At 39.2% G+C, this 24,546-nt stretch overlaps 1 protein-coding gene across 2 annotated transcripts in view; it reads left to right on the top strand.

The window, feature by feature from the left end:
• The window catches only part of PDZRN4 (PDZ domain containing ring finger 4), a 228,898-nt gene that overhangs the window by 116,011 nt on the left and 88,341 nt on the right, over positions 1-24,546 (top strand). The window contains exon 1 of one of the 2 annotated variants that reach the window (XM_063155208.1): positions 16,348-16,593. The exons of the other annotated variant lie outside the window; for it this stretch is intronic. Within the exon in view, the coding sequence (XP_063011278.1) occupies positions 16,525-16,593 (69 nt within the window). The 5' untranslated portion in view covers positions 16,348-16,524. Of the gene's footprint in view, positions 1-16,347; positions 16,594-24,546 lie in introns of those variants that run through there. 2 annotated transcript variants of the gene reach the window in all.

Raw genomic sequence — 24,546 nt, 5'->3', positions numbered from 1 at the left:
GCTGATGGCAGCATGAAGCTGCAGCTTTCCATGTGCTTTCAGTGCCTTGTTTATTGCTTTGTGCAGCACAACCTCGATGAGGCTCATCAAGAGCCAGCTCTAATTGAAGCTGTCCTATAAAAGTGCTGCTAGGAGCAGATGTGGCTGTACCAGGAATATTTTTTTTAATGCACTTACAAGTATTTTAAGACCTAAAGTATTTCTAGACAGAAACAAGAGAGTTGGCACAGAACATTTAAGCTTCATTGCAGACACATACCTCACTTTTCTCATTCCATAACTAGTCTTCAACTTCTCCTGGGAATCTCATCAGTACTTGCCTCAATTAATGATGTGTGCTTTAAAGGTTTTTAGTTGTACTTTTCCATCTTGACAGAAACCACACCTTTCGGGATAGATTTTTATTGGAGATTGGAAGAGAATAACCCTCTCACTTATTAAAGATATCAGGGAATATCTGGGCACATTTTTAGCTTATATTTTCACAATGGGGCCTCCTTCCATCTTTCCCAGGGGTACTTTTCCAAGTAGTGCACCTGGGGAGAGGTAACTTGATACCTATTGAAAGTGTAAGTAGATTCAATAAACCTTTTCCTACCCACTTACCACTACTCAAGCAATGGCAGCTGAGGTGCTGCTCATCTCACCCAGGCTGGGAAGAAAGTACAGCAAAATTCATTGTGGACTGAGGCAGAGTGGAAAAGGGTGGTAACTGTGTGTGGTGAGGAGTAGTTGCCATCCTGGGCAGCAAAGCCCAGGCACATGAGGCTTTCTGGCTGCAGCTTTATGGTACTTTGCTGCAACCAGCCTGAGCTGTTCATGCTGTTCTGCAGTAATTCCCTCTCCTGTCATTGTCTTTCTGAAAAACCGTCCAGTGAATTAAAAGGGGGTAAGCCCATTTAAATAACCCATTATTGCATGTAATTTTGGATTTTTGAAACAGCTTTTTTGGGAATCAGAAGCTCAAAGGAGAGGCATTTTCTGAAATTATCAGAAAATTTGAGCAAATATAACAGCACTTGGAGAAGGTGGGTAGCTGTGTTTTATTTTAAAGTGTTCAAGTATTGTCCTGCTAGTAGAAAAAAGGCTTAAAGAAACCTCCAAGCAAAGAAGGAGTCGTGGCTGGAAGGTGAAGAAATTATTTAACTTTTAACTGTGCAAGACAATGGCTGATTTGTGAGCATGATTCCTCTTAGGCCTTCAGTTGTGTGTTCAGATGCAGAACCTGTGTTGCCAGTGGATTCGGGACTGACAGACTTAATATTTCACCTTAGGAGAATAGGCATTATCATAGGCAAAAGTGTCATGTCTCATCAGGGCAGGGTGCTCTCCTGGAGGACTAAAGGCTGTCAGCAGTGCATACCCTGGCTGGCGTTGGAGCAGCCAACTGGAGGCACAAGCTGGGGAGGCACTAAGGAGATGCTGGATAAAACCAGGGAGGATATGATAGGAAGCAAGGAGCTCTTTTGTAGCCGAATTCTGAGCAAAGACTTCTTTGTCATAAGCGCTGTCAAACAGCCTCGTTGCCACGGCAACACTGGCTGGATAGCCCATTTGGGAAAATACTTGTAGGACCTAACACTCTATCATCTGTCATCCAATAATTCCATGTTCATAATAACTGGGAAATCAATGGCCATCCTCCGAGACAGTTTGCTGAAGGGGTGAGTGCTCCGCGGCCGGCGCGGCCCAGGCCGCTCTCAGCTCACCGCTCGCGCAGGCCGCGGAACGCGGGGCTCCCGTGGACCTGTTCACACACCAGGCTTTGTCAGCTAATTAAACCGTGCTCTTGGCACCCATAAGAGGGAGAAGAAAATGGCAGATAAGGCAGTTCAAGTAGTGTGAGGAAACAAAGGTTTTGGTAGAATTAGCTTTTCATATTTTAAAATACCTAGAGAAACCATGTACTCCAGTTATCACATGGCCAGCATGAACAAATTCTGTAACTTAAAGGCATTTTTTTCTTATCTTGGCTTTCTAATTAAACTGCTTATCATCATAAAGGCTTTGTTACCTTTATGTTACGTATTGAATATAAAGCAATCACAGAACAGTAATTAAAATTCTTAAACATGCACCCATTGACTTTACATACAATTAGTTTGCAGCAGTGTGCCATTCATTAATAACACAAGTTTTCAGAACTGAGACCTTGGTTGGCTTTGCAGGAAAATATGTGTTTAGTAATTATTTTGGCAGTATTTATCTGTTTTGAAAAAATGTGCTAATATGTATCTCTGGACAGTAATTCTGTAGGAAAAAAACCCCTTAAATTGAAGCTCAGGGAGAGAGGGTAAGTCCTTGCTGATAGGAGTATTACAAACATGAATAAAAGGTAATTCTTATCACTCTATTAACAGTATTTGAAGGATTCTCATTCTCATAATTCACAACAGGAGTTTCCTTTTCTTTTAAAAATTCTTTTGGAGCACAAAGATAAGTTGGCTCTTTTCCAGCCGGCTGTTTCAGCACATCCGTGGTTCAATTAGCACACAGCATAGGGCAGATGCACGCAGGGCCGGAGGCTGAAGCTTTCTGTAGTTTGTGCTGGGGAATGTGGTGAATAATCAGGTCCATTTTTATGGGTTTCTGTGAAAAACACATGCATTTTGAGGGGAGATTTGTGGTTCATTTTGCAAATATAGTAGTAATTACGTGAAGTGATACCTTAGGTATTAGCATGGGAGTGAGAAGGCACACTGTCCTTGTTTTGCACCCAGAGGTTGAACTGTAAGTACTCAGGGCGATGACTTCAAACTCTGTTATTTGATGCCCTACTATGATTTCTTGAGGTAAGCACTTGATCTCAGCTTTTGAGAGCTTGTTTGATTACAGCACATTCAGTTACAGGCTCAGTATGTGTTCTCCATGAAAACATTTTCAGTTGTTCAAGTCATCAGAAATACTTGCAGATTCTTATTTCTAGCTCTGAGTTGCTAGTAAAGTCTCTAAAATCATCCACTTGCTGTTTAAGTTTAGATTGTATTCCAGTAATAAGTCAGGTTTGGGAACATATTTCCTGGAATAGATCTATTTGAGGCCTGTTTCTTTGATGTTCTCTAACACACTGAGTTCAGAGAAGAAGACAGACCTTCAGGAGGTTGCTGTTCACTATCTATCTGTCTAGAAACTCAGAACTCAGTTTTAGCAGAAGAGGAGTCAAGATTTCATAGTAAGGGACCTGACGGAGAAGGAATCCTTGACAAAAAGAAATATTTGGAGATATAGGAATGAGATCCCACAAGAGGTTTGGCATAGAAAAAAAGGAGAATGTTTATGCCCAAGTTAAAGATCTTCATAAAGAGCAGAAGAGAGATGAAAGGGGAAGAATGTTACATTATTTTTTTAAAAATTAAGTAAAGATGAGTTACAAAAAAAAAAGTTAGGAAAGATAAGGTAAGGGCTATGTAAGCAGGGACAGTGATAGGAAAGAAAGACAGATAAGCTTTTAATATCTGGGTCTCTGGTGGTGAAGGTGAGCACCTTGAATAGGAAGTGATTAAAAATATGTTATCTCAGCAAAACTACTCAAAATTGAAATATTCAATCAACAGCTGGCAGGACTGACAATAGCCAAGCCATGCTGTGGTTCAACCTTCCTTTGACTTCATATGGCAAAACAATCGTTTCTGTATGGAGAAGGCACTAAAGGAGTCAGCAATAGACCCACCATTGAATAGAACTGAGAAACTGTTGTTGAGAAAACTGCATCCAGATAACAAGCTAAGAGAGAGTAAGAGCAGGTGGCTGGAGAGGAAACCAGTAGGTGCTTGAAGTGGTAGAAGAACTTTTTACACCAGGTTCACGTAGGGATCCTTTAGATGTTGTCTTTGTATAAGAAGTAATCTTCTCCCCCATGTGACATGACAAAGCCTTATTTCTTTGTGAGCGTGTCTGCTGGGTACCTCCAGTGTGGCACTGCCAGGGCAATGCTTCCCACAGCCTCAGTGATTGCCTCCCTTCCCACCTGGGCACTTGACAAGGGAAAGGCTGGCTTGTGTCAGCAAAGGAATGTGTTCTGCTGTGTCCTAGATTATTATTCAGATTATTAAAGAAATGTAGAGAAGCATCACGAAAATTCATTTATTTGCCTTTCTGAAAGGAATTGGCAGCTTCCATGACTTCCTCTGGGGATTCTCATATTTACTTTGTTTAGACTTGAGGGAGAGTTTTAGAGATATAGATGCATATAATATTTATTGGTTAGGTCTTGTGCTTTCCCCCAGCATTTGTCAGTAACTGCTATTTTCTGTCACCCTCTGGAAGATGGAAAGGAAAAGAATTTCAAGAGTGCCAAGGGAACACGAACTGTGACTGCCTCTTCCATACTTAATGTGAGTGGATAAATACATGACATTAGTTTCCGGTGCCAGCACTCACTTCAGCTGTGCAAGTCTTCCTTCCATTCCTCCTTCCCCTCCTTTCCTAATAGAAGAGGAAAGCCAGGAGGAAGTTGTAACATGACATTCCCTGTGTGTTGCAAAGGATAAATATTGCGTCCCCCGGTGCTGCTTTGATGAATCTGTGTTTAGTCAGAGGTTAGATCAGTAAAGCTTGCAGTGGAGAGTGTGAAATAGCATTGATCAGACTGACTTCTGAAGCAGGGTGAAAGACAAAGAGAATCAATTAAACCTGTGGCCCTGGCATCATGGTTTATTTTGCTGTGCACTGGGAAAACAGGTGTGTAGCTGTTACTTCTTGTAATATCCAAGCTGGCAGTCATGGGGAGCAGCCCCAGGGGCACGTGTAGCTGAGCTCAGGCTACTCCAAAGGTTTTGGCTTCCTCTCCTCTCCTCTCCTCTCCTCTCCTCTCCTCTCCTCTCCTCTCCTCTCCTCTCCTCTCCTCTCCTCTCCTCTCCTCTCCTCTCCTCTCCTCTCCTCTCCTCTCCTCTCCTCTCCTCTCCTCTCCTCTCCTCTCCTCTCCTCTCCTCTCCTCTCCTCTCCTCTCCTCTCCTCTCCTCTCCTCTCCTCTCCTCTCCTCTCCTCTCCTCTCCTCTCCTCTCCTCTCCTCTCCTCTCCTCTCCTCTCCTCTCCTCTCCTCTCCTCTCCTCTCCTCTCATTTTAGAGTTCAGCTCTTGGGAAGTGCACAGGAGGAATAATGCTGGGGAAGTTCTGAAGCCAAGGGTGAAGGGAAGTAAAGTAGAGAGGAGCTGGGAAGGAGCAGGATGTGATGAACAAAAGCAGTGCACAGCAGCAGGGACCTGTTTGGAGTCATGGATGGGTGAATTGGGAGATAAATGCAGAGCTGTGTCAAGGCATGGAATTTATGCAGGGTGTAGGAAAAAGGAAATACAAAGCAGAATATGCAAAATTAAAATCTCACCATACTATAAAGGAGGTAAGAAAAGAAAAAAATGTGGTAAAACTGCATAGGTTTGTGTTGCTGGCTGGAAGCTGATATGAATTTTATATGTGTTCATTGCAGCCTATTCTAAGAGCTGCCTTCAAGGAGTTTTTCATTCAAGATCAGATTTAATATCATACTGGTTTTGTTTCTTTGCAATGTATATAAAAATCTCAAAATGGTTTTGTTATCCCAAATGGCTCATTGGATGCCATCCCCTGGCGTGTGTGCCATAACCTGCCTGGTGCTGGGCAGTTCCCTCACTATGGGGTTTCTTGGTACTTTTTACACTGGTGCTAAGTTTTGAAAATCATTTGTCACATTTCAATGTTATGCATTGCTAGATTTCTTCATTATTCACACACTATGAAATGGTGATAGCTTTACCTGATTTTATGAGATACTTTGATACCTCTGTATGAAAAATTCTGTGTTAAACTTGACTTCTGTTGTTATGTAAGTAGTTAACTCCCAGGATTTTTTTTTTTGTATGAGTTAAATTTAATTATTTTTACATAATCTCTTTTACTTGCATAGAATTGTTTGCTCTTCTTCTTGCACGTGAAGGAATAAAAAGTATTTTCAAACAGAAAAATAGATCTTTATATAAATCTTCACCTACAGTACAGAGAGGGTTTAAACAAACCAACTGAGGATAGCAGTTTTTCAAGATCCTTACTTCTCATTCTTATTTTATCAGTTTATCAGGATAGCACATGTTCAGAAAAGCTCCTAAATGATTCATTTTTTCAGTTGAATTGTAACCTTTTGTAAAATGCTTATACAATGAACTAGTAGGCAGTAGAAAGATGACACAATTGTCTTCTGCAGTCCCTCCTAGACATACAGAAACTTGAGCATTTCTCATGGTGATTTTGATCTGGTCATAGCTGGGTCTGCTGGTGATCAATATATGGATGTCATAACTTAAAAGAAAAAAGACACTCTGTAATCACAGAAATTAACAGCTGAATAGTGGGTTTTGATTATTTGATCCATCCTCTGAGGTCAGTGAGAACACACTTGTTTATGAGTTTTGTTAAGAAAGCTGGGAGAAGCGAATCTAGTTTGAATTTCTGGTGGATTTCTGGGAGGAGTAAGCAGTGAAGCTGTCAGCTGGCTTATTGCAAAAGATTTGTAATTTTTGCAGCAAGGGTGAGCCTGTCCTGATGTAGGTTCTGAACACCTTGTGTCAGGAATGTCTCTCCAGTGTTTTGGTCTTCGTGCAGAAGAGCTCTTGGTGCAGTCATGTCTTGTTAACAGGAATAGCTTTTACTAAATTCTCACTGTGGTTTACTCCATTTCTTTAAATGTATCCCTGATTTTCTCCTTTAGGAGTTCCAAACACAGTTTTGGATGAGAAGTATGCTGAAATCACAGTGGTTTGGAATCACAGAGTTTTTTCCTACAATTTTAATTTCAACCAAAAGTGGGAATGTTTCTGAAAAAATCCTCAGTTCTTACATGACAGCCCATTTCTGAGGAACGTATAACATCCAAAGTTTTTGGTAGCTAAAATACTTGCATTTCCATTCAGATCTGTGGCTTGAGACAGGACTCTTGTTTTCCCTGAGCTGACGGTGTTGTTGCTCACTGCATGAGTTTCCTAATTTGTTTAACCATCACTATCTGGTCCCTAAAGCATTATAATAAATCCCCAACACATCTGCTGAAGGGGCAAATAACAACCTTAGGGCTTCTGGCTAGTCACTCCAGTGACAGGGTGAGGTCACTCTTGAAGGCAGTAACTTTTGAAGGAGACCACAGTGGGACAGAGAAATATGTTCTGTTATATGCAGATAATGCTTAACTAGAGAAAATTTTTTATCTTTTGATAGAAGCCTTTGGCTCAGAAAACTTGTGATTCAGGTGCTGGGAAGGAAAGACATTGCTTGCCATAGCAACCTTAACATCCCCTTACAGTATGTGTGTCAGTTGTGCTAGGGCTAATTTGTCATGTAAAGTGTATGCTATGTATGTCACATTTTACTGTCTGTTCATTTGTTTTGATAATCAAGATCTTGACAGATTTGTCCCACATGGTAGGATTTATAGTAAGGATTTTCTTATCACTGAATTAAGTTGATACATATAATCCTAGTGTCCTGCACAAGAACTGAATAAAAATGAAACATATTCAGACTAGATGCAAAGGTCTTGCAGTAAAAACACTCACCCTTTCCCAATCAGTTATTCTTCTTGATTTTTTTCCCTTTTTTTTCTTTATTTTGCTGTGATTTGTTTCACATCTTTGCAGGAGGAATCATAGAGAACAGAGTAGACATTGACTTTGAGAAGGTTAAATATTTCCTCTTCTATTAAAAGACCTTTCTGTTTTATAAGATGCAAAGTTTATTTCTGTAAAAAACACACGTGAGTTTTGGAAATGCACTGCTTTTACCTCCAGTGAGGAAGGGTGCTAAGCAGCTCTTCTTCAGAGCGCAGTGGTGGTTTTTATCTGCTTCAGGCTTAGCAAAATGAATGAGACCATTGCCTCTACAATTCTGGCTTCCCATCCGGAGGTTTCTTTTAAGTGATCTTGGTGTTTATATTGTTTCATATGTTGTATGCTAAATACAAATTAGGTGCTGTAATTTGCACCATTCTTTGTAATGCGATTGAATTATCTTCCTCCACTTTATATTGTCCTTTGGCTATTTTAGAAAGCTATGTTCAAAAAGAGTTTTAATGCCCCTGTGCAGAGGGCTCAGATGATCCAGGAGTCCTGGCGAGCTGCTGGAAGTAAGGCTGAAGCCCAGCACAGGGGTGGCAGCAGCTGAGCAGGGGCTGGGTGGCAGTGGTGTCCCTGTGGCCAGGCAGAAAGGGCTGAGTGGGCACCCACCCCTACAAACCACTGATGTGTGACAAATCTCCCCTCTGAAGCTGACAAGATCTTCATTTTGGCTTTTTATTCCAGGAAAAAGGAGAGGGGTTCAGACTAAGGATCTGAAATTTCTTTCAGAGATAAAGCAGGATTTGCTATGCTAATTTCTTTTCCACAGGACATTAAAATAGAAGAACAAGAGGCGTCGTTAATCGGATTTCATTTGTCTCCATCCATGTAGGTCTGCAGGAGTTTGGTTTTTTTTCTACATTTTTCTCCTAACTCTTTATACCTGAGTTCAGACCTGACATTTCTATTTCTTGATGGGTGAGAGTTGCAGGGATCTGGGGTTTGGCAGGGCACACTGGCAAGGCTGAGCTCTGGTGTGCTCTGAGGGCTCAGGGCACCCTGACACGGGTGGGGCGGCTGGCATGGGGCTGGGACCAGGCTTGTGCCTAGACAGCCTGCCAAACCAGCATCCAGCAGAAAGACCCCTGCACCTCCCTGACAGCTGCCACAGTAACCAAACACCAGCAATTTCCAGGGAAAGACACATCTAATAACATTAATTTTCTTCTGGAGCAGACGGTAAGGTAACTGAAGCCAGGTTGATTGGGCTTTGCTGGGATATTTACCTAATGATCTTGTAGAACGCAGGTGCACTGGCTGTGATTTTAAACTTTAGAAAGCCCAGTGTACAAAGTAAACCTTTGATGCTGTGGGGATTTTCAAGAAGAGGAAGCTGCATTCGTTTCAAATCATTACAAAGCATTTGCTGACAACAACAGAATTAATGTTGCTGTTATGGTGGTCAGTTAGTGACTGTCAACAAACAGAGTTGACTCTAGTTTACATTGTTATTTTAAATCAATCTCACCAGTCTAAACCAAACTCAGCTAGTCTGACTAGCTGACAGACCATGGGAGTAGTGTGGGCAATTGCTCCTGCAGCTCTGTGTGGTGTACTCCTGCATCCATCATTCTATCAAGTGTGTGTTGGAAGCCAGGTTTGAGATTCAATCACATTCACCACTAATACTGTCTTTAGGGTGATAAAGACATGATTAGTTACACCAAACATCCAACTCCCCTCTGTCTAACTATTTCTTGAGAGACATAGGTCATATCTATGTTAGAAACTATTTTTTTTCTATAGTAATTTTAACTTCTGACAGTTACATTACAACATCTTTATACTTTGGTGGAGGAGAAAAGCAGCTGCTTTTACGGCCTGATTCAATACAGTTTGCCTTTTCAGCTTTGATACCATGAAAATCCATTCAGGGCCATGAAAACTTCCCTAATCCTGGAGTATTTTTCTAGGGCACAGTAGGCCCTAGAAAATTTTTATGGGGTAAGACAGAATTATCTGTTTTATTGCTGTATCCCTCGACAGCTTTTCCAGATTGCCACTTGTATGAGCTTTGAATGTGAGCAGTGGCATGTCCATATTGGTAAATGTGTCTCTGCACTGGTTGTGCCATATTCATGACAAACTGTTCTTCTCAGCATCTTCACTTTTGAAATATTCGGGTCTACTACTCTTGTAGATTTATTGAACTAATGGAACTTACACTCAAAGGGTCTTTTTTGTCATGAGTAATTTTTCATTTTATACTTCTATGTGGATTAGCTGTATAAAACTTAAAACTTTTAATTGAGAAACAACACAAGACATGTTAATTAACTTGAGTGCTGGTGACTGCAAGGGTGGCCTCAGCAGAGCTTGGGTGGGTGTAACAGCCCTCCATAACACATTCTTTGAAAAGCTCTGTAAAGTCTTAAAAAGCTTATTGAATTGATGCCCTTGCAAGACTGGTGTTACTTATTTTATAAGGATGTAAAAGGAAGAGCTTTTCTAATGATGCAGGTATCAGAGGAAAGAACAGAGCCAAGGAGTTCCTCACCACTGCTCTTGTCCTCTGAACCAGTCCCTGCAGCTTCAGCCCTTGAATTAATTTTGTACTGTGAGTTCAGTTTCTCATTGAGGCTTTTCATTCATATTTGCCGTTGTTTGATCTGGGCCTGAACTTGGCATATCAGTTCCAAATGGTCTTTATTTCCCACACAGGTATAAAAAAGCTCAGATAGAATCTTAAGCTGTTGAGGAAAACCTTTTTTTTTTTTTTTAATTTTGAAACAGATGTAACTTGAAAAGCTTTGAAACTGATCAGGACAACAATAAAATGTACTTTTATAGATGTGTTTGAAGTTCAAAGTGATGTGATCATTAATGCTGTTGGACTCTTATGTTGTATTAGCAGCTAACATTAGCCAAGGAACTTTCAGTTAAAGAGATATTCTAGCTTTTTGTGCAAGAACTGGTAAATTTGGAGCTTTATAATTAAAATAGTAAAAGATCCTGTTGCCAATATTATATTTTCAAAGAGAAAAATAATAAACACAGGCAAGCTATCAGCAAGGGGATCCATGGAGAGAAATCTCAGAGCTGTTCTATCTCTTATAGCTCCCAGGAGTTGGTGAATTCTGAGCTTGCTAGGCAGGTAGATGACTAGTGAACAGTTACCTGTTGTAAAGTTGTCTAATACCTTTTTGAACCCTTTTCTGCTTTTTGCTTCCTTGAAGGTAATGCATTCCACTGTCAAATTTCTTAGGAAAAAAAATCCAGACTTTCTTTTACTGTTTTAAATGTATCATCTTATTATTTCATTATGAAATGTTAGAAGGAATGCCTTCTTTGTCAGGAGAATACTTACAAAGATGGAAGATGCAGAGAAAGTGAACTGTTATCTGTATTTCTCATTTATGCTTCATAGCTCTTCTGTTTTCTTTAAATGATTTAGAGGTGGAAAGACCAGGACTGCTGGCTATATGGATAAAATATGGATATTTCTGGTGTTTGTGCAGTTTCAATAGTTCCTGTTCCATTGTTAGTCTTTTCCTCAGGCAATTGGAGGAAACTATCCACAACTCCAAAACTATTTTCTGAGTAGATATAATTACTTTAGAGACCATGACTGAATATTTTAGCAGTGTTCCCTAAGTGCATTATTTAATGCTTATTGACATGGGACTTCACATCTAAATTTATCTATAATCAGAGCATTTTCCCCAGAACTTTGTTCATACACTTTAGGTTTGGCTATCCTGATTAATCCTTGTTTCCTTTAAATCACTTCAACTGCTTATTTATGAGTAATTCTACTTTGTGTACTCCATGGCATTAAAACTCTCCAGTGCATCTGAGATCCATCAGCCTGGTTTCACATGATCATATGGTTTAAAAAACATGAAGTTGTGTGAGATGGTTTCCTTGTAACTAACTGATGAGATAGAGAAAGTCAAGAGAAAGTCAAGGTCCTTCTAGAAGATGTCAACCAAGTCCTGACACCAACCTTTATGTATTGCTAAGGCCTTAAAGTTCAGTATTAGGCATCATTTGGTTTTCTGCAACAGTTCCCTAATTATTATGACACCAGATTAAGGGTGATAAGGAAGACACTCAGGGTAAAAACCATGGGAAAAAAATATCCTGGACGACTCTTTGAGAAAGAAAAGAGACAAAAAGTTTCTGAGCAGTCTGAAGTAGATGTGGTAAAGGAGTTGTGCTTTTCCCAAAGAATGCTAGCCAGCTCATTCACATTGTATTGATAGATGGGTTATTGTATTGAAAATGGGTTAAAACAGAGGAGTTGTTTCCTTTTTTTCCTGTATAGAATAAAAAGAACAAGTAGAACTTGTATTGTAAGCAGTCATGGCAGAGAGCTTTCCTCATGTGCTTGCTTTCCATTTCCCTTTAGACAGGTATTTGCATTTTTGACAAGGGATCCCATAAATCCCATAGGATCCCATAGTTCCCGTGTCAATTTAATCATGGATGGGAAAAACAATAGATATCAATAGACTGGGCTTGTGTAATATGATGTTATGGGTGCTCCCTGCCTTCCAGGGAGGAAGACAGGGATTTAGGCAATGGAAAAATCCACTTATGGAGCCACTTGATTTACAGTCAGGCAGACCTGAATAGTCTTCAGAGAAATTACAGTCCTCCTGGGAAATACAGAACATAGGAATTCCATGTCCTCCCTCTTCTCTTGCCACCTTTAATTTTGCTGTGACTTTGACCAGTGCATGAAATCTTGGTAGCTGTGGTAAAGGATATGAGATTAAACAAATGTCTTTCCTAACTTAAAGTTCCAGAGAATATTGCATTTTGTCATAGATACAAATTCTTAGTTTTTATGTTCATGCTTTTTCAAGTATGGTCTGATGACTGTAGAAAACATAAAGCATTTTTACTTTGAGTAAGGTTTCATGTATCTTGTAGGGATTGTGGTAAGATTTTCTAGTTTATTATATTTGCAAAAATCCATTTTATTGAAGCCTAAGCCCATTTCAGTGACTTTGTGCTTCCATAGTTTGCACCTTCATTTATCCTATTGGTTCATATATACATTATGTTATTTTAGAGTTCAAGCTGGCTAGCTTATGTGCAAATCCGGAGTCTTTGGGTTATATTTATGCAAGGTTTTTAAGTTTTTCTATGCAATTATAGGTGTGGAAGTTTCCTTGTTTTTCTAATATGGAAACTGACTGATGCATAAGATCACCTGATTCCAGCAGCTGAGGCTTCATTACAAACATTAAATATCCCAACAGACTAAAAGATCTACCCAGACTGAGGTTAAACTTTATGAGTTCAGGCCTTTGTTCAGAACAGTGGGGATATGCAAAAGCTTTCTCCAGTTCCATTTTTCTTGTGATACTTCTGTTTTACAGCTATGCAGCCCTTAGACTATAAATTGCATTGCCATCTGTTCTGTGAGCCAGTTTTCTGGGAATTCCTCAAAATTTATATAGTAAATGCTGTGGGATTGGTACATCAGGAGGACAGTGTGAATTCAAGGGCTTGCAAAGAAAACTTGGAATTCCACATATACTTCCCTGGGTTTCATCACTTCCTGAGTTTGGACCAACAGTTTCATTATCCTTACTTAAAATGAACGTTATATTTTATTATCTGTCTTTGAGTGTGTAATAAAGAAAATACAAAGGAGTGAGTGACCTTTAATTTGCAGTGTCATTGTCTTGAATTTTTTGCAATGATAAATATTCAAGCATGGGTGCTCATAGTTAGGCATTGCTGTACCTCAATGAGGTAACTTTATACCAAATATAAGTAATCTCCTAGATACTTGAAATTAATTAGGGGATCTAAACAAGGGCATGTTGTTTGAAAATGTTAACAGTTTTTGTTGTAACTCTCTTAAAATTAAACTCCATCCATCTGCATTATTGATTGCTGGTTTGACTGTAAATTATGATTTTAGTTTTTATGGTAAGACTTAATTGTAGGAAATGATCATAGAGAACTCCAAAATTAAGAAAAGCGTTGAATTATTGAAGTATCTATGAATTACATATAAAATAAGAGTGACCTGATTATGTTTTTGATCCCTTTAGCTACAAAATGCTGGAGGGCAATAAAAATGAAGAAGAGGGAAAGAAAGAAACTGTTTTCTTAACAATATCAAATTCTTGACATAACTTGACCAAAGTACATCACATAATTCTTTTTAGTTTATAGTTCTAGCAAGTTTTGCCTTGAATATTGTTATACGCTGCACAAAATTTTGTATTTTGACCACATGTATGCTCAAAGTTGCATATTTTGATGGAGCTCAGGAACCTGGGAGTACACCTTTCCTTCTCTAACAAATCTATTCAGCCCTTCCAACTGTGCCCATTAGTGGCTGCAGAAGCAGAAGACAGAACCTTTTTACTCTGTATGAGCAGAGGGCAGGCACTTGATAAATTAATGGACAAGCTTATGTTGTCTCCGGAGAAGTAGACAAAAGAATCAGAGAAAGAACAAAATAGACACTGTAAGGGGAAACTGCTGAAAGCTTAGCTGTGGCTTTCTATTGCTTATTTTGTCAATTGGTGGTTGTTGTTGTTGTTGTTTCTTGTATATAACTGGAATCTTGTAATAATATGCCCTTTTTTCCCTGATATTTTAAGAACTAACTTTAAGAAACTATCAAAAATATACCAAGGTAAATAATGCTTCCTTTCAAGAATGCAGTTTAGCTTTCAAACTGTGTATGTGTCAGAGAAGGAAGCTGTGCCAGTGGAAGAAGAGAACACTTTCGTCGAAAGATGGCATGGGTGTCCTTGCATGGCTGTTGTCTTGTTCATTGATCTGACTTTCTTAAGTTCAAAATTTACACATCTGAGAATCTTTCTGCACCTTACAATACAGAAACCTTCAAAGATTGAGTTGATGTTTGCTACATGGGTTTAAACCTCTCAGCATGAACAGCATTTCATGTGAGTGTGGAGGAGTAGAACAGAGGCTGATTCTTTCCAACAATGATGAACCAGCCTCCATGGTTCGTCTTTGAAATCCTTGGGCTTTGGAGGAATTTCATAACCAAACCTGCCTGCTCAGGTTCTTCCACCAAATGAAAATTAATCTTACTGTTCTGTTTCAGAACACTGCTGGAAGCTGGTATGTGAAGAGCCTGCTCTGTTAATGGTCATTATTAGATTCTTCCTGACTCCGCACTTTTATTAAAGGAGATGAAATTTAATTAAGATTTAGTCTCAACCTATTTATAATTTACCTAGAGGTTCTAGCAAACTTTACTACTATGCAGAGTTTGCAGCAATGGCCCAGTTTTTCCTGTATGTTTCTCTGCTTGGCTCTCATCCTGTCTATTAGGTAAAATTAGGGCCCAGAAAATCGGATTATTATATCCCAAGGGGCTGAACTGATAAGCAGCACATGATTGTTGATCTGCTTGCTACCCGGTGTTGCTGGTGTTTGAGGTGCTGCTAGATGCAAAGCCAATTTCTTATCAATTAGTGCTCATTAGAATAATTTTCTGTTATTGATTTTAAATATTTGACAAAGCACTTTTAGGGAACTGCACCCAAAAAAATAGTAGCTGTACATAATTTCTTAGTGAATAAAATTCTTTAGGGCCCAGTGTTCATCTTAACTAACTGAATTCATTGGTTTTAAAGTAATTATTTCTGCTTTGGATTCCACCTGCTATCCTCTCCAGATTAAAGATGTTTTTAAATAAGCACTTGATATAGTTCTTAATGAGCAAAGTTGCTGAGAAAGTAAAGATAAAAAAGGAGCAACTTTTGCTTTTTCTATCCTCTTTGTTATAGCTTGGGCTTTTTATCTTGCATAACTACCATTGGATTATATGATGTACAATACAGGAATTAATGTCAGCCTTGAATTAAGTGTTATTTCCATTGGCCTTAATATTTAAGCTGTGGGTTTAGTTTAATTTTAAATTTTTCCTTTATACACACATTAAGAATTGTGGCACTATTAAAATCTAATTTACAAATGGTAAAATTGTATATAATGATATGTTAAAATAATAGCTTTGATACCTGGGAGTCTGAGAGGGTGTATCTGTTGAGTTTCTGAGAAATTTGGCCTATAGTTACAATTAATCTGTTATACATACAAGAAAGAGACTGGAATATGAGAGTTTTTAATAAACAGTAAAATGTGTGTCTATATGTAAAAAGCACTAGGTCATGCACCCCTGCATTTCCACATATCCTACATTTGCATGATGAATTGTTATGGAATTATGTCTTTTATGAGTACAGTGGAATTTTGGCTAAATTTGGTAGTGTCAGAGTTGGAGCTATCAGTATAACCATCTGGGTTAATTTTCTCTCCTGCCTTCTTTAAATTTTTAGCAACATCAGTTCAGGTTTCACAAACACTCTCCTAAAATGCTTACAAATATTTTAAATGTATTCTGTGATCCCTGTTGCACAAGGTGGAGACCTAACATAAGACTTGACTTGTGATTTTCCCACCTCCATTAATAAATTAGTCTCACAATTGCTGTAAAAATTGAGACGAGTGTGGGTGAAATACATGCAGCTTAGTCTCTCTAACCTTAATAAACAGAGTTGGTATTGACACAAGTGAATTTTGTTTAACCACAGTACATTTGCTTCTTAATTAGTGAATATTCATCTGTCATCAGCAGCAGCTATGACACCCCTCCCTGCTAACACGTTCTGTCATAAATAATCAATGAGACGCTATTAATATTCATGAGTGGGAATCTGTGTAGTCATGTGCACTGATGCAGAGACAGGGGGAGTGTTGCCATGAACTGAGTCGAAACTCTGTGTGTGTATACGTGAGTGTAAGATAGTTAGGGAAGGGGAAGAAGAGCATGCTGCTACGCGCTGCCCTGCCTTGTGCTCCCAGCTAGCAGTGCCTGTGTGCCGGGGCTCGAGTCACTGATGAAAAACAGTAGACAAGTCTGGAGGGTGATTCCCCGTCAGTGCATTTGCCTTTCAGTGCTGGGGAAATTAGAGGCTTTGCTCTTGTGCTGCTTATTAGGATGGGCTGCAATCTGTGCACTTTTCAGAAGAGAGAGGAACACTACAAACTGCTCTATGAAGTTTCACAGGTGAGTGCAGAGGATATTGCCAGCATCTCCAGAGTAAAAATGTGTGTGCTTTACAGATAGTAAGTAGAGATGCTTTTGTTTTGCTTTGCCTTTTTTCTGTCCTTTGCAAAATTGCTAGTGAAATTGTCTGGGGGGAGATTGGTAATTATTAGTATTTTGGGTGCCTGTTGTTTTCTGCTCGTATGCCACTCCCCCTTTCAGATGACTTCCTGTGGGATTCTTTTAACATTTTTGTGCATCTTCTGCCAAGATGTCAGTCATATAGCAGCACTCTCATTGAACCATGTCGGTGATGTTTTAAGGGAGCCCTTGGCTTGGGTAATAAGACTGATTTCAGATAAATCGCTCTGCTGCCTCTGAAAGCCTTAAGTCTGTGATCTCAGGTATTTTTAAGTTAAGGAACGAAGTTTTTATGGTATGTCTGTGCTGGCTGAGAAGTGTGTTAAATTTTCAGATTAATTAAAATTGGAATAATTCTGAAATGTGTTGTCACCTTTAAACAGGTACTGAGTACAACAGGGTTCCATGGGTAAGGTGTGCTGCTCGTTCATTCATTGTGTGTGTGTTATTTGTGTATTCTGCTAGACAAAGATCATAATCCCTTTTAGGTATTTTGGTGTCTCTTTCAGCATCCTAACAGTGTAGTGCACAGCAGAGTAGCAGTCTGCTGCTGCTCTGCTCCCAGCTCCCTCAGAATAAGATGAGAAAAGACGAAAAAAGTACTTCCCCATAATAGCCCATAATTTTTGCTCAGATCCTATTGAATCAGTATTTGATTTGCAGCTTTTTGTTTGTTTTTTTTTTTTCCTCTTGGCATAGCAGACTCACGCATACTAAAGTTTGGTGCCTTTCAGCATCTGTTCTCTCCCTCTCTATAATTTGTTCTGGCTTTGACACATTGCCATTGATAGAGGCTGAGCACTGGCAGTTTTGGACTGCACTGCTGCTGACAGGCAGTGCAGGGGAGAAAAAACAGCTTAGAATGTTGGTGGTCTATTGGCACAGCAGCAGCTAAGTGCCCAGTGCCGACTGGTTCCCTCCGAGTTGCTCCTGATGTGATTCATTTCACAGTGGGCTAATTACAAAGTGGATTCTCTACACATGAAGCAGCCTCCTCAGTTGTGGTGTTAATGCACATTTTCATGGTAATGTGATCAGAGCCTCATTAGCCAGTTTCCAGAATGATCCTCTGCATTAATTAAATATAAAAATGACTCTTTTTATCACCATAGAGAGGAAGAAGAAGATTAACATTGTTAATTACTACTGGGGGCCATACCTCTGCATCATTTTTTACCACAGAACCAGCAAGTGTATTCAATCCTAAAAGAGTGTCTGTTTGCAGGTAGCATGCCCATTGCCTTGCCTGATGAAGATGGTCTCTAGGTGGAACACTTCCCTTTAGTTCAATATTTAGTCGTAATCCCATCATCATTTTGTCTTACAGCAACAGCACAGGGAAAAGCATAGCAGCAGCACATTTCCCTCTCTTCCCTTTCCCTCTCCCCAGCTCTGGATTGCCAAACTGATCTGAAAGTGTAAAATGGAGTAGAGTAGGTCAGTGTCTGCATTTCTGTGCCAGGGAATAAGAAATGCAGGTTCTGCTGTGAAAGGAATCAGACATTTCTTAAAGGGATGCGTGTGTGTATGGGATAAAGACTGTGTCTAGTTTAGAGTAAATGCATTTTAAAAATATTCCTTGCAGTAATGTTGTGAGGTGGGGTTTTTAAGAGATTCAAGAGAAATTCTTCCCTCTATCTGTTATCTTCTCTGCTATTGAGTTGAAGTGTCAGTGGATGTGAGCACCCAAGGTGCAAAATTAACTAATGCTTTCACTTTTTACTCTGGTGCTTGCCAGATAAAGTGTTATCCCTGGGAGGATCTCATGGATGTTCCTTGGGGAGTTGAAATGCAGTGAGCCTGGTGCTGCATCTTGTGCTGTTAGGGAAATGTCACTGATAAGGTGCAGAAGGAGAGCAAAGAAATGACTTAGTGTGCTCACTGCCACATCCTGTGTTCATCTGTAAACTCATCCCTATCTTTGTTTCAGTGTGTGCAGGTCAGAGCCCAAAGGATACTGAGCATATTTTTAACCAGGTGCTGCAGTAAAGATCAGGTAGTGTCTCACACCATAACTGCTTCTGTGTACAATTCTGATTTGCTGCTGGGAGGGGGGAGCAGCAGTAGAATATGATAAATTAAATTAAGCCAAGGCAGGCATTACTACTTGATTTGCAAATCCCTTTTTAACTCTCCAGTCCTGTAATTCCTATACCACAGGCTGGGCTCTTTCATCTACATGATTTCTGGAGAGCTTGGGACAAGTTAGCCTGTCAGGGACATGAATTGACTGAGGATGAGCTGCGGCTCACTAACATATGTGGATCAGATAGATTAATTTATATTCATATAAAGAAGCAATCCTAGCCTCATCTTCCACCTTTCCCATGCTGGGCTACCTGATACTGTGGGTGGTCTGTGCACTCATACACTTAAAAATATAGTAAACAAAGGAAAGCATGATTGCAGAGGAAAACCATACAAATGCTTGCAGTGGAGCAGGTTTGCTGTGACTGTTTTTAGTGAGGTCAGATTCAGCATCACAGGGATTTTTATTGAAGAGCTGCTGGGAAAGGAAGGCATCATTAGAATATGTATAATTTCTCACTCTTCCCCCATTCCTTCACTCCAGACTTGTCTTTTGCTTGGTAGCAGTTAAGAGACCATGGGAGCCATCTCCAAAACCATCATTTGCTGGTATGATGGATATGTTTATTTAGATAACTGTGTTTTGCACGTGCAGATTGGGATCATATTAAAAAGTCAAATAGTCATATTTTAAGAAGGAAAGCTTTTGAGATACCACTATGCATTGGTGAAGGACCCTCATGCTTCTGAGTGCCTCTTCACCAGTCCTCAGCATAGCTCAGGTTTATTTCTTGGCTTCGCTGGGGGAAGGTATCAGGCATACCCCCTTCAAGTCCTCTTCTCCATATGCCTACCAGTGCAGAAATGAAAGATGTCTGAATTTGAAATTTATGACCCTACATACTACTTTGTGGAGCACTTTAATATTATTTCCTGTGTGCTGTATAAGCAGGATTGAGCTAATGAGTGTGTATCCAGGAAGTCTATGTCAAGTCACTTAGAGAGGGTGGGATCTGGTGTATGCTCATGTCCATTAAGAGCAGACCTCTGTCATACTCAGCTGATTTTTTCTTCCACTGCAGGGGTTAAAGAAGTGAGTTAAAGTCATTTGTTTACAGCATGGTGAGGATTCTTCCCATTTAGCAGAAAGGATAAGAGAAATATGGCTAGGATTTAAGGGAATCAGCAGTAATCTTAAATAGCCTTGTCTGAGACTCAAGAAAATGCAGGTTTTCTTCAGAATATTGTGGCTGTCATAAAACCATTTCTGTTTGCTTGAATTTTTGTGCTTTGTTTTCAAAATGTGGAGTTAACCCAGGAAAAGTGGGGAAAGCTGGAGAGAGAACACTGCTTTTAGAAGTAAACCAAAGAATGGTGCAAACCAATTTTTTTGAGTTGCATGTTAAGAAGCAGATCTAGCTCAGGTGAGCATAGAATTGAAAGGGAGAAAGGAGAGAAGCCGGAAGGGAAAAGAGGAGCTATCTCTGATGGCTCACAAAGCCAGTGGTGGAGCTGGGATTAAAACTGGAACATTGTACATTTATGTTTCACATTTGACCTGGGATAATAGTAGAGCTTGCTCACAGCATTTTTAAATCCTCTGAAGACTGATTATGCTGTTTGCTTCTCATGTTGGTTTCCATAATTACTATAAAGTTCAAATTTTTATCATTTTAGAGTTCTGATTTTATGTTCATTTTGATATCCCTTGGGCTACTTGTACTGAGTTCTAGTGGTACAGCTCTTCAAACTCAAAGCTGCTCACAAGAGAGACATCAAGCCTGCCCACTGAAACAGCAGAGGCATTTCTGCAAGTTTCAGGAGATGCTGCTTGCAGCTGGCATTGGAATATGGAGGACTGGGGGCCAAGCAGTGTTCCCCAGCACTGGGACCTGCCTTCTCTGGTCTTGAGGAAGTTTGGGTTTGTTCCAAAGATGAATTGACAGCTGGATGATGCAATACTCATTTTTCCCCCTTCAGCCACTAATATTCTCTTTTGGTCCTTATGCCATCTGAGGTATTTACATGACAGCTCCTCAGTGTGGGCGTTGCCATTAGCTCTCATTCTTTTCTGTAGATACCTGCCACAACTTTTGTGTACCATTTTTTGCTGTATATCAATGCCACCTCCAAATGCCCCTCATGAATTTCACCAGCTATGGGAAAGTACTAGCTTGTGTTGCATCAGCAGAAACACATTTTTGGTTTGTATCTAAGCTCTCATTTTATGAGAAATTCTGTAGCAGAACAGTTTTACCTCTGGAGAATATGAAAGAAAAAAAATCTGAATTTAATTGTCTGGAAATTAGCTGAATTATCTGAGTTTAATTAAATCAGTAGCAAAAGTAGATCTGGTTTGATCTTACTGCATTACCTTTCTTTTTCTTCTTACTTCTCTAAATTTTTTAAACAAACAAGTGATAATCCCCCGAGTTGTTTTTTTTTTTCTTTCTCTAAATAGCTCTTCTGAATATTCATTTATCTATTTGAAAAGTTCAAAAATAAAAGTCAACAAACTTGCAGGAGTACTGTTTAACTGAACATTTTCAGAGATCTGCTTTATGTAATTTCCCTCTAAAATGCACTGTCTCATAGTAGTAATGTAATATTAAAGATGTAATCAAGTAGAGCTTGTCATACATTTCTAGCCATGTCCTAAAAACTTTCTTGGCATTTCTTTAAAGAACCTCTGCTGAACTGAAAAGACTGAAAAATGAGTTTAAAAATTTGACTTCTCTTTTAGATAAGAGGTTATCTTTGTGGTTAGCAGGCACAGATTTCCTGGTTCTCATGTTTCCTTGATTATTTCCTTCACACCAATAATTAAGCAGCATGAAACAATAGAAATTAAATCATAAAAATAATCCCTTTGCCATAATGTTTCTGCAGGCTCAGGAAGAAACAGCAGTGTCATGACATTGTTAACAAGCTGCTCCTGGCAGAGGAGCTCACTCTCCCTCACTGGATACCGTGCCACAGATGCAGGGAACATTGGCTGCAGCAGTAATTGTCCCCAGAGCCCTGGGCAGCCACTCCTCAGCCCTGGGTTCGAGTCACCACAAGCCAGTTGCTTAAAAGAGAAGAGACACTTTCAGGTCACCTCTTGTGTGACTTTAGGATCTTACCACAGAGCTCTGTTTGGGTGTAAAGGCTCCCTGAGGAGTCCTGGAGGGTTGGGATTTGGGAACACACAGGTGGCCTGAAATGACCAGCTCTGGCTGTCTGGTTGGGTAGTGGCTGCAGAGAAGACATCCATGCATACAACTGTGCACGTAGGAGTTGTCATCTGGTTCTCTAAAAACCTAAACCTGTTAGCAGGAGGTTTTTTGATCATTCTTTTGACCATGACACCTGAATTACATGCCAAGTAGCTAAGTATTATTTTTTATCTTGAACCAAGAAATGATAAAAAACTTTTTTTTCTGGTAAAATCCAGCAAACTCTGAAGAGTTACCACTGACTTCATTGAGGCCAAGCTTTCATTTTCCGTCCTTGTTTACTGTCTTGTAAAAGGCTTATAGTTCCTGTGCATACCTCAAGAGGAACGATAAAGAAAGAGTCATCCTGAGATAAGAAAGCAGACAATAGTATGTGAGATAAGAATTCAGGGGATGGGTACAACACAGGCTCCTATAAAAAGCCATACTGAGATTATATCTGTAATCTGCAGGGATATTCTTTGATTCTACAATTCCACATGCAATGCCATGAAAATTTTTTAAAAGAAGTAGTTCAGGTACTGAATAGCATGATTTTCTCTCTCATTTTACTGTTTGTTCCTTGCATCTTGAATTTAGCAATGGGGATTAAGGATTCTTCTAATGACCAGATTTTTGTACATTGTTACAGAGCCATCCTTTCTTGAGGCTTTCTTCCTGATATGATTTGGTGTGGATATAATCCTTAGGCCTATGGCATAATGTATCTTTATGTGAGTTCTATACATCAGTGATGTGATGAAGCCAGTCTTGCTACCTTGAGCATTCTGTCAAAAAAGAAGTATATTTTAGAGGTTCAGTTTTGGTTTTTATTTTTGTGGCTCATTGAAGAGGAAGGGCATTAAAATGTCAGCCAAACACTCCACCATGTATGTGGGGTTAACTGACAGTAGATTGTTTCACCAGGTTTCTCTCAGGATCTGAGAGTTTAATGGGGATGAATGCAGCAGGGCTTGGTGAAAACTAGCTGTTTTCCACCCCTAGGGATTTGCTGAGGTCTTATCAAAATAATTTTTAAAAAATACTGAAAACTTCTTGGATCTTTGGCTTTAAAACTATTTAGCTTCAGATTATGTTTGACCTGTTATTTGAAATGGCATGAGCTTTTGTAATAGTATTTGCTTTTCTGTCAACCCTGTAACTTTGAACCCACTGGTAATTTCAATCACAAAGGCTTTTCTCATCTTTTAGTTTAATGCAAAGTAGTTTGATGATACTCCTAAGTAGATTTTATTTTTCAAGTGCAGGAAGATTTCCAGGTTTGCTAACATCACCTCAAAATATTAAGACATGAAAGAATTTAATAATTTCTGTGCTGATAACTCTCGATACACTTACTTTGTGGTTGCATTGAAGATAGTTACTTTTCTATTTTTTGTGTAATAAGCTTGGCTTTTGTTTTACTTTGCTCAATAACTGTAACAAAACTGAGTCTGTTAAGAGAGGATATTAAATCAGCTACTGTTCAAAGGTTATCTATAATATAACAAATAGTGGGTCAGAAAGAGAATTTCAAAAATACTTGTATGCTATTTCTAGGACTGGACCTAGAAATGGAATTATACTGTCTTTATATATGTAATGCACTGCAAAGTCTCCTCTTTAAGTGTTTGTATTTTAGTTTAAAATACTGATGTGGAAAGGCAGAGAACAGTGTGACTATTTGGCCATTCCTGCATAATAGGATCATGTAGACTTCCATGACTCCCACTGTTGTGAGTTTTTATTGTTTAACTTTTAGGAAGTTAGGACATTTTACATATTCTTCTCTCTGGTGGAAAAAATAATACATAATTTTCTTCTCCAGTATGACAGTTGGAGGTTTTGTTTGTTTGTTTATATGTTTAACTGAAAAAAACAAACTCTGATAATAAGCAAAGTGCAGCAAAACAAACATTAATTTTTTTAATTGTCTTCTGAATTTTTATAGTAGTAGTTATTCCCTAGAGGTTTTAACCATGACATTTAACCTCTGAAACAACATAGGCACAGTAGAACAAGTAATCTTCCAAACCACATCACACAAGAATTCTTGTGCTTCAGGTATATTAATGTCATTCTTGAACGTGAGAAGATTCAGTCTGCAAAAAGTCTACAAGTGTCTTTAATTTGTCTAGATAAAACTTAGTTTTTGAGTTCTTCACCTAGCTGGAGAATTCTTTCTTTTTTATTTCATACTTTTCAGTATTTGGGGGGAGGGGGGTATGGAGCATTTGTTTGGGTTTTTTCCTAGTTCCTGGAATCATAATGTTTTGTAAAACCTACTTTTCATTAGTAGCACTATCATTTATGATCAGTGAGAAAAGCTTGTAAGTTCCAATCAGGTTTAATAATTCAGTTTATGAAATTTGAAAGGAAATGGGATGAACTTAATGGATAATGTTTAGAACCAGTGTTACTCTGGTTTGATATTCTTCTGCATATCTATGGTTGGCAGCATTGCTCTGTAATGTAATAGGTACTGCAGTGCCAGAACCTGTGTCCTGAGGACCACAGGGAGCAAGGGATTGGGTGGACTTGGCTAAATCCTTATGAGGACTGAACAATTGATATAAGCAGAGAAAAGGATTATTTTTGTTACCTGTAA

This window comes from Melospiza melodia, chromosome 4, assembly GCF_035770615.1.
Source record: "Melospiza melodia melodia isolate bMelMel2 chromosome 4, bMelMel2.pri, whole genome shotgun sequence".
In the NCBI taxonomy this organism is placed as follows: domain Eukaryota; kingdom Metazoa; phylum Chordata; class Aves; order Passeriformes; family Passerellidae; genus Melospiza; species Melospiza melodia.
This window is presented reverse-complemented; position numbering and strand designations above follow the sequence as displayed.